Source organism: Muntiacus reevesi, chromosome 2 (assembly GCF_963930625.1).
Source record: "Muntiacus reevesi chromosome 2, mMunRee1.1, whole genome shotgun sequence".
NCBI classification, from domain to species: domain Eukaryota; kingdom Metazoa; phylum Chordata; class Mammalia; order Artiodactyla; family Cervidae; genus Muntiacus; species Muntiacus reevesi.
Window position 1 is genome coordinate 218,582,806 of NC_089250.1, and position 9,905 is coordinate 218,592,710.

General features: G+C 48.2%; 1 protein-coding gene across 3 annotated transcripts; it reads left to right on the plus strand.

Moving 5' to 3' along the window:
- The first annotated feature begins 399 nt into the window (after positions 1–399).
- NUDT7 (nudix hydrolase 7) lies at positions 400–9,676 on the plus strand. 3 transcript variants are annotated; one of them, XM_065925064.1, is made up of 4 exons: positions 400–527; positions 2,077–2,230; positions 3,267–3,425; positions 8,422–9,676. In XM_065925064.1, the coding sequence occupies exons 1-4, from the start codon at positions 493–495 to the stop codon at positions 8,788–8,790; spliced, it is 717 nt and encodes a 238-aa protein (XP_065781136.1). In that variant the 5' UTR covers positions 400–492; the 3' UTR covers positions 8,791–9,676. The 3 variants fall into 3 exon arrangements, with proteins under 3 accessions (XP_065781136.1, XP_065781138.1, XP_065781137.1); XM_065925065.1 differs by having other exon boundaries at positions 424–951; XM_065925066.1 differs by lacking the exon at positions 3,267–3,425.
- Positions 9,677–9,905: the final 229 nt, after the last annotated feature.

Sequence of the window (9,905 nt, forward strand, 5' to 3'; positions counted from 1 at the left end):
GCCCCGTGTCGCCTGTTCACTCACCGTCGTGGGCTGCATCCAGCACAAAGTAGGTGCTGGGTAAACATGTGTGGACTGCTGTTCAAAAAATTGAGCCAACTAGACCTCCTAGCAACGGTGAGTACGAAATGTTAGAATTCTCTCGTCACCAGCACTGCATTCTCCCCCTTTCCCCTTTTTCAACAATTGTCAATTTCAGAATTCTTCCTTTAGCCTTTGAGGGAAAGCAGGAAGAAGCTCTGCGCGACCAGGAAGGCGGGGCCTTAAGCCCTACTAGCCCCGCCCCACACCTCGCCCCACCCCACTAGCCCCGCTCCGCCCCTATCTTCAGCCTGCGGCTCTCGGTCCCGCCTGCGTCCTAAGCCAGGCCCCGCCCCCAGCCCTGGGCCCCGCCTCTCTCCCCGCCCCAGGCCCGGAGCTGCTTTGCGCAGGCCCGTCCGGCAGAGTTCCCTGGAAGGCGTTGCTGTCAGGAAGCAAACTTTCCCCGGGACGATGTCGCGACCCGGCCCTCCCCAGGAACCAGTCGGGTAAGGCGTCCCCGACCCCTGGCACCCCGAGCCGGGCCTGACGCGGCCTTGATCACTGCGCGGCCGGACAGGTTGCGGGCCATGGGGTGGCCGGGGCCTTCTGGCTACTTGTTGTTCTGGCTACCTGCCCGCCTTCCGGAGGCCCACGCTCCCGACGCTCACTCCATTTGGCAGCTCGCAAGGTCCCCGGGGCCTTCGCGCCTTCCCCCGCCAAAGACAGAGCCAGGTTTGCACACTTGGGAGGCGCACAGCCCCCGAGGGCTTCCCTCTTTCGCTCGCCGAGCCTCAGCCGTCGGATAGCGAGCACGCTCCGGGCAGCGCCCGGTTCAAGGTCCCAGGGCTACTTCCAGCCTCAGTTACGCAAACTTTCTGAGCCTGGAACGTGATCGTGTTTTCACCTTAACGAGAAAAGCATGGAAAGAAGGTGAGATGAGTCCATGCTCAGAATGGGTGTGGCTGCTAATGTCGGTGTTTACCTGGCGATTACTCCAAGCACCAGCTCCTTATGCGGACGGTTTTGCAGACTATTGCTTCTGCTGGTCCCTCTGGTCAGTTCTGGGCGCCACACTTTTAAGCAGTCCCTCACATTCCTGGTCGGAAATTCCAGTTTCCTTTTCTGAGCACCGGCCTATGTGCACTAGCATGTGCTCTGGAGTCCCCTCCAGTGCCAGCATTCCTGTGACTCTTTTCAGGCCATTTGGGCATTTTCAACACCCACAGCAGTTTCCTAACTACATTATTGAGCATCCTACCTCCTAGAAAGAGGCAAGAAATAGCAGACATCTGGCAAGCAATTATGCATCTAAGGACTGAGACATTTAAATGGCAGCCACAGAACTGTATCATTTAATCCTTACAAACATCCTCAACATGTCACACATCAGGAAAGGGGGGCTTAGAGAAGTCAGTCCTAACACTTTGAAACCAGTCTGGCTCACTTAAACACCTGCTCTTGCCTTACGCAAAACTGCCTTAACCCATAGTTATGGATTCAGAGAACAATGTGTGGTTAAAGTCTAAATTCTTGCATTTTAGTAAGTCACAGGTGGACCCAGCAGTCTATGTTGTAACATGCCCTGTGGGTGATTCTGTCACTGCATAAGTTTGGGAACCACTGTTATAAGGTATTTGAAGTCAAGGGTTTGATAATGTGACATAAGGGCCAGGTTAAGAGAAAGCCTTTAACCTTACAATGGTGTAACCTCTGTAACAATGAACTTGCTCTGCAAATCTGTCTTCCTGAATATTACTGTGGGTTTCAACACTGAAACTATTGCATCATTGAAAGAATATTTTACCATCATTCAAAATTAATTTAGATTTTAAAGTGAACTCAGGTATTAAACTGGGTTCTTAGTAATTTTTGCCTCATTTTATCTTATCAAAAGTCACATGATTTGGGTATTATTATTGCTGTCGTATTATTAAAAAGTACACTGAGACTAGAAATGCTAAATACCAGGACATATATCAAAGCAGAAACATCATCCAGTTTAGGAGCTTTTTATCATAACTCTTGTTACTAAACTGTGGTTTGTTTCCATTTTAGAAACAGCTTGATAGATGACGCTAAGGCCCGCTTAAAAAAGCATGACTTTGGGACCGAGTATTCTCACTGTTCATCTAACAGATGTTCGATCCTTTTACCATTGTTGCCTAAAGATGGGAAACTTTACCTGTTGTTCACCCTCCGGTCAGAGAAGGTAAGTGATGAAAAGGTTCCTGACCTTAAGGTCTCAGGAGGATGTTTGAAAATGTGGTCACTGGCACACAATTTGGGGTTCCAAAATCTCAATTGGACTTTCAGAGTTGTGATGTTCAAGGGGTACGTGAAGCCACAGAATCATGTGGCTTTTTACAGAGAAGTTTTGGAAAGTAAAATAAGCAATTGAGCTAGCAAGTAATTTAAAATACTTTTATGCCAGGGTTTCTTATCCAGCCGTTGCCATTCGGGTTGGATAATTCTTTGTTGTGGGAGTTACCCCGAGCATTATGGGATGTTTAACAACATCCCTGGCCTCTATCCACTAGAAGCCAGTAACACACACAGACAACACATGCACTTTGTGACAACCACATATGTCTCCAGATATCGCCTACTCTCTTGGCAGGGAGGCGGAGGGTAAGACTGCCCCCACCAAGAGCCACTGTTTTGGATTAATCCCACCCCAGGTATAGTGTATGTATGTGTGTATCTGAATCACTTTGCTGTATACCAGAAACTAACACAACATTGTAAATCAACTACACTTCAATTTGAAAATATATACTTTTTAAGTTTTTTAAGGAATAACATTTCATCTCAGTTTTAAAAAATAGTTGCTTATAGAACTGTTGAGACTCATTGACAAGAAATTCATCTGAAGCATTGTGCCCAGACCATGGTAAGCACTCGATAAAGGTTATCCATTCAAAACACTGCCCTTTTCATTATCCTTTAGTTCTGCCTTTTTTCTCCATCAGTGTAAATCTCTCTGTGTGTGTGTGTGTGTGTATGGTATCTTTGGAGGGCAAGGTGAGAAAAATCAGAGGTGAGGGTAGTTCTCCTAGTTCAATTTTTTTAAAGGACTCAAGTTAAAAAAAAGAAAAACTTTTCTTTTTGGTCTTATTCCCTACTTGTTGCCACAAGTATGGGAATGGTCTCTGGCACAAGACAGAAATTCAGCACATACTTGTTGAATGGGTGAGTGGTACCAAACTTGGAATCCCACATGGTGGCTCTGTTCCTTCCATATCCAGCTGAGAAGGTCACCCGGAGAGGTCTGCTTTCCTGGAGGTAAGTGTGAACCTACGGACGCAGACGACGTGGCCACGGCTCTCCGGGAAGCCCAGGAGGAAGTAGGGCTACATCCTCATCAAGTGGAGGTGGTCTGCTGCCTGATGCCCCTGCCGTTTGATGTAAGGCTTGGAGGGAACTGGCTTGCTTAGACTTGCGTGAGCTCGCAGTAGATACACTATCTTCAGGATCCCACGTTTGGCTAAACACGGTCCTCTCAAGCATGCGGTACAGAGTCAAGAGACTGGCTCACGTGCGGACTTTGCCCCTGCTGGGCTAAGAGGCCTTGCGCAAGCCCCACTTCCTGTCTGGGCCCCTCCTTCCCCATCCAGAAATGAAAGGGCTGATCAGCGGTTTTCAGGCTGGATGCTGTGGAACCCTGTCGATGCCTCAGTGTTCTTTCACTGACATTCAGTTCACATTCATTTTTCTCCAGATGGGTTTATTTTTGAGAATTCTCTTGAAAAAAAAACACAGACTTGGGCATGCCACATACCAGATTTTAGCCCCTTGGAGGCCACTGAAGGTACTCATTTTTGCACATACCATGGAACCAGGCTTCTCCATATCACGTAAATTGAGCAATATCCTGAGATCTAGGGAAGCTGTTTAGAAACGTCACTATTTGTAACTGCGTTTCTGTTTGAAGCAGGATTTGATAGTATATACAAACAAACATAACAACAGAAGGGGTCCTGGGACTGATAGAACTGGACCTTATTTCATATGAGCTGATCGCAACACTCTCACTGTTATACTGACTGACTGTAGAAGGAGTGGCGTGCCATGCTAAGGGACTTCAGTCGTGTCAGATTCTTGGTGACCCCATGGACTGTGGCTCCGCCAGGCTCCTCTGTCTGTGGGGTTCTACAGGCAAGAATACTGGAGTGGGTTGCCATGCCCTCCTCCAGGGGATCTTCCCAACCCGGGGGTCGAACCCACGTTGGGAAGATCCCCTGGAGGAGGGCAAAAGGAGTAAATAAGGTAAACTTAAAGTTGCATAACAATTATTTTACTGGTATGAAATTTTTCATATATACTTGTAATTTTAGAATGGTTACTGATTTCACAGAGAGTTCTCACGTAGCCATGCTCGGGTCCCCCTGTTGCTGACGTTGGACATCACTGTGGTATGTTGGTGACAACTAAGAAATGAGTGTCAGTATTTTACCATCCCTGAACCCCACGCTTTACTTGTCTTTTACTAGTTTTTCTGCTGACGTCCTCCTTTCTGTCCGGGATCTCACGCAGGCCGCCGTGTTGAGTGTGGTGCCGCGTCTGCTCACTCTCTGATCTGTGCCAGTCTCTTAGACTGCCCTTGTTCTCCTGGCCTTGACACTTGTGAGGTGCACAGGTCAGGTGTGTTCTTGCATGCTCCTCAATTGGAGTTTATCAGATAATATTCTCCTGGTTAAGCTAAGGTTATGGGCTTGGGAGAAGAATAATACCCCAGAGGTGAATTTCACTCATCGCCTATCTGAATAGCTATAATTTTTAAAAAAATAGTATTGTGCTTTCATGTGAATTTTTATGTCAAAGGAAGAATTCCACTGATGCTTAAAAATTAGAAAGCCAGATAGCCCTTTGTGAAGATCAATGATGCTGACATCTGTCTTAATTGAGTCCATTTTAAGAATAGAGAGGTCACCACTCCCAGGAGATTTAGCTTGGAAGAAGGTAAAGGCCATTCCATAAATGTGCCCTCGGTGAGAAAGAAATGAGACAGAGAGAAGAGTAACACGGGATTAGGACAAGACATGTGTCAGTTACTTCCTCTTCTGTGTTTTCTAACGGGAGTCCTTTCCAGGGGATAGCTGCAAATCTCCCAGGACATCTTAGAGATTTATTTTAGGACTCTCTTGACAAAACACATAATGGTTATAAGTTCCCAAAATGAGAGTAAGTCCATTTCCAGCGTCCCCAGAGCCACTGAGTTCACCTGTAAGGGGATCGCATACAACAGTCCTTACAGGTGTTTACGTGTTCAAATGACCTGCTCCTGATATAATGCCAGTCACACCACCGAGAAATTAGAATGAATAAAGGCTTTCAAGAAGAATGTACTGTATTTAGAAGTGCCAGTGCAGGTCGTTTTGTTTTTTGGACTTTGCAAATCTCTTAAATATGGTTCAAAAATGCCATTTGTCTAATGCCTAGAAGCCTAATCTAATTGAGTCAGAATTCTAATTCTTGACTGGGGGTAATTTTCTCTATCGGGGAACACAGGGCAATGCCTGGAGATGTTTTGGGGTGTCAGTGGCTTTTCCCCACGCCCAGTGTTAACCCTCCCAGGCCTTCCAGCCCCCAGCCAACCTTCATTCGTGTCACTGTATCACACACGTGTGAGCTTCTCTCTGCAGTGGCCCCGAGGGACAGTTCTCCTTTTTCTCTGCGCATGGCCCTTAGCTGCGTCTCCATCCTTTTCTTCACTTCGCAAAGGCCCGAGTCCTATAACATTTTAGTGGTGTGTCCTAACTCTGAGGCTCTTCCTAATAGTCTGAAGCTTCTTCCAGGAGCCCTAAAGCCTGGCTCGTCCTATGTCCAGAGCAGAAGCCAGTCTCTGTGGGATTTCAACTCAGCAAATGGGCAAAATCCAGCCTTTTATGGGCCCTAGGATGTCTGCCGGAGAAGGCAATGGCACCCGACTCCAGTACTCTTACTGGAAAATCCCATGGATGGAGGAGCCTGGTAGGCTGCAGTCCATGGGGTCAGGAAGAGTCAGACATGACTGAGCGACTTCACTTTCACTTTTCACTTTTATGCATTGGAGAAGGAAATGGCAACCCACTCCAGTGTTCTAGCCTGGAGAATCCCAGGGATGGGGTCACACAAAGTTGGACACAACTTAAGTGACTTAGCAGTAGCAGCAGGATGTCTGCCACATACCACCTTTTTTTCCTGCCAGTTCAGACATCTGTGATTTTAGACACGGGATATGCAGAGTTGCTGCTTCATCCACAAGTTTCCACAGTCTCTCTTACTTTGCTAAGCTTGAACCCTGTTGCGCGTACCTGATTCCCCATCTAGAACATTCAGTCTTAAACCATGATCTCCCTTTGAGGCTTTGATTCTTCCCCCCCCACACACACTAATTTCCTTAGACTCTGACATGCCAGTTCAAGGGCTGGCACTGGCCGTGCAAAGTTCCTGCCCAGGCACCTGCCTAACAGGCGTGGCCCTGAGACCTCTGCAGGGTCTGAGCCACCCCGTGGTCTCTGAGCCACTTGCTGGTGTGCTAGCTCGGAGATTCGGTGACCAGCATTTTGATAGAACTTCAGCGCAGGACTCCAGCGTGTGGGCAGCAAGCCTGGGGTAGAATCCTGGCTTCTGCCAAGTGGCAGCTGGGTGTGACCATGGGCAAGTTTTTTTCTGATCCAGTTTCTATTAGTAAAGCTTCTTCAGGAGCAGGTTGTTATGAAGAACCTGGGGGAGGCGGACGGATTCTAGACGAGGGGCCCACATGGGCTTTGAATGGAGAGAGCAGCCACGGATGCACGCTAAGCGACACTGCAGGCTCTGTCCAGATGCTTTCTTTTTTTTTTAATTTATTTCTTAATTGGAGGAAATTTGCTTTACAGTGTTGTGTGGGTTTCTGCCATACAACAACGCAAATCAGCCGTAATTATACATATATCACCTCCCTCTGGAGCGTCCCTCCCTTCCCCTGTGCCACCCCTCTAGGCCCCCGCAGGGCGCCAGGCTGGCCTCCATGTGTTACACAGCAGCTCCTCGCCAGCTGTCTGTCTGACACACGGGAGTGTACATACGGCGATGCTGCTTTCTGCAGTTGTCCCACCCTCTCCTGGCCCCGCTGTGTCCACAAGTCTGTTCTCTATGTCTGCGTCTCCATCCCCTTCCTGCACAGAGGTTCATCAGTGCCATTTTTCCAGATTCTGTATATATGCGGTAACAGTCCTCTTAGGTTGTGTTTCACACACACACACACACACACACACACACACACACACACACTCACACACTCTCTCTCTCTCTCTCTCTCTCTCTCTTTCTCTCTACAGTTCTCTCCGAGTACTCATGCCCTCAGGCTCCTGGAGCCGCCCCCCCCCCCCCCCCCTTTAGTCAGCACTGTCTTAATTTACTCCCGGCCAGGCGTGAAAGCCCAGCCCCCTCATCATCTCCTGGGACAGCCCGAGGTACCTTATACCCCGGAGCTCCCCGCAGCATCCCTGCCTGGCTTTCCCCCGACCTGTCTGTCTTCCCTGCTCCTGCCCTCACCCCTTTGTCCCCGAGCTCTTCCTTAAGACATCCGTGGCATCTGAGCCTTCATCTCAGTGGCTGCCCTGGGGGGACCTTGTGACAGAAGAGGCTGAGCCTTCAGGGGGCCGAGCACAGTGAGGACTCCTGCTGGGTCAGGGCCTCGGGGCAGCTCTCGAAACCTTACGGATGTCTGGAGCCCTGCTCCCCTCCTCCGCTCCTGGTCGTGATGTTGACTTGGTCGCTAATTCGGTTAACAGGCTGAGTCATCACTGCTCTTCAGCACGGTTTAGCTGCCCTCCCTCAAGACCTCCCACAGGCCTGCTGGTCCTTCTGTAGGAGCCAGCCCCACAATGTCTCCCTGGATGTCCCCACTCACTTTCTCTCAGCAATTCCCCGATCCGTCTCACTTTCTCATTCAAGGTCATGCCGCCCTCATCAGCTCCTACACTAAACCCCAGGCTTCCCCCGCAAGACTCCAGGTAGAATCTTTCACGTAACAGCACCCTGCATTCATTTCAGAACAGTGGTGATTATAAATAGAAATCTCCCCGCCAACGAGCCTCCTAGGCTCCTCTGTCCATGAGATTCTCCAGGCAGGAATACTGGAGTAGGTTGCCATTTCCTTCTCCAGGGTATCTTCTCGACCCAGGGATCGAACCCAGGTCTCCTGTCTCCAATCTGCATTGGCAGGCAGATTCTTTACCACTGAGCCAGGGAAGCCCAGACCTCCATTTAAGGGACATAAAGTTTACTTATAGAGGAAGTTTTACGTAACGGACTGCTTTGGCCTGTGAGCTTAGTTTATGCAGAAGTAGCGTGCTAAACAAAGACATACTTTGTTGTTGTTTTGAAACAGTATCTCTCACATCTCCGTTTGTGTCTTCCGTGTTCTGCTTTCAGAAGGATATGTGGATAACGCCGGTTGTAGGATTTATAGACCCCAACTTTGAGGCCAGACCTAACCCGGAGGAAGTTAGGAACGTGTTCCTGGTGCCTCTGGAGTACTTCCTGCGTCCCCGTGTTTACCATCAGAGTCACCTGACACGCTGCGGTCGTCACGTGATTGTTCACTGCTTTGAGTACACGGACCCTGAGGACGGCGCAACGTACCACATCCGGGGACTGACTGCAAGATGTGCCGTGTTCACCGCCTTAGTGATTCTGGGGCAAAAACCCTCCTTTGAGGTTGACTTTAATCTCAGCGATTTGATACCACCCTCTGAAGAGTCCTTCCTGAAGCCTCAGAAACATGCTGTGAGCAAGTTATGATTTATGAGACCAACACCCAAATGATTCTCTGACCAGTGTTTGTGTGGGCTCAGCCGCAGAACAAGGATTCCACCAACTGTTGGAATTTGACAGGTGCGAATATTTTTACTGCAGCTTGAAGGTAAAAAACCTTACCTTTTCCCCAGTTGCCTTCTACTGCCTGAAAAAGCAAGTCTTTCAAAAGTAGAAGAATGTGTTTATACTATTGCATAGTTTCACCCCGAATATGTGTAACAATCCTTTTCTTACATGTATAAGAAAGGTGGTCCAGGGGCTAAGACTCTGAGCTCCCAAAGCAGGAAGGCCCAAGTTCAATCCCTGAGCAAAGAACTAGATCCTGTATGCTGCAACTAAGACCCAGCACAACCAAATAAATAAAATCAACATTTTAAAAATATTTGGTGAATGTATGACCATGTGGCATTGATCTTATTTGTAAGAGGTAGCCTCTCTCTCTCTGTTGTTACATGTGACAGAAACTCCTCACTGGCCATCAGAACACACCCTCCTTCTCCTCCTTGGCTATAGAGTTGAAGCTGAGTCCATAGCTCCCCAGGCAGAACCAGCATTGACTAAGTTCCAGTACAGTTAAATGTAGCTCTGAAATTGAATTTAGGCCGATGGGATGTGAAATCGCTCTTGCTGGTCATCTCCAATTTCAATTTAAGAGACAAACCAAACTCCCTTGATTGCCTTTTCCATGATTTATCTGCAACCCAGCCTTGACTTTACAGATGAAGACAATTCCCGCAGGAAAGTCAGAGCTAAAAGATGTAAGAGCTTAGATCTCTGAAAGACTGTGGAGCAGAGCAACCCGCCATCCTGGGCTATTCCCTTGGGACTGTTACATGGGAGAAAAAGAAAACTGTCATTTCTGTCACTGTAATTGGGGTCACTTTGTTACAGCAGAACTACAGCCTGAATAATACACCATAACACTTGAAAATGGTTGGATGGATATTCACCCAAACTTGAGGTGTTGCCAGTAATTAGAATTCAAGATGATCTGACATTTAACATATGGGTCCTGGGACGTGCACAAGGTGACTTTGGGTGTTGGTGGGGTTTGACAGTCATGATCCAAAATAGCTGAAGAATATGAGAGGCCAACAATC

Coding starts and splice junctions, on each gene's coding strand:
- NUDT7 (XM_065925064.1), top strand. CDS start 493: ATGTCGCGACCCGGCCCTCCCCAGGAACCAGTCGG. Junction 528..2,076: donor CCTCCCCAGGAACCAGTCGG/GTAAGGCGTCCC, acceptor TTTCCATTTTAG/AAACAGCTTGATAGATGACG. Junction 2,231..3,266: donor TCACCCTCCGGTCAGAGAAG/GTAAGTGATGAA, acceptor TTCCATATCCAG/CTGAGAAGGTCACCCGGAGA.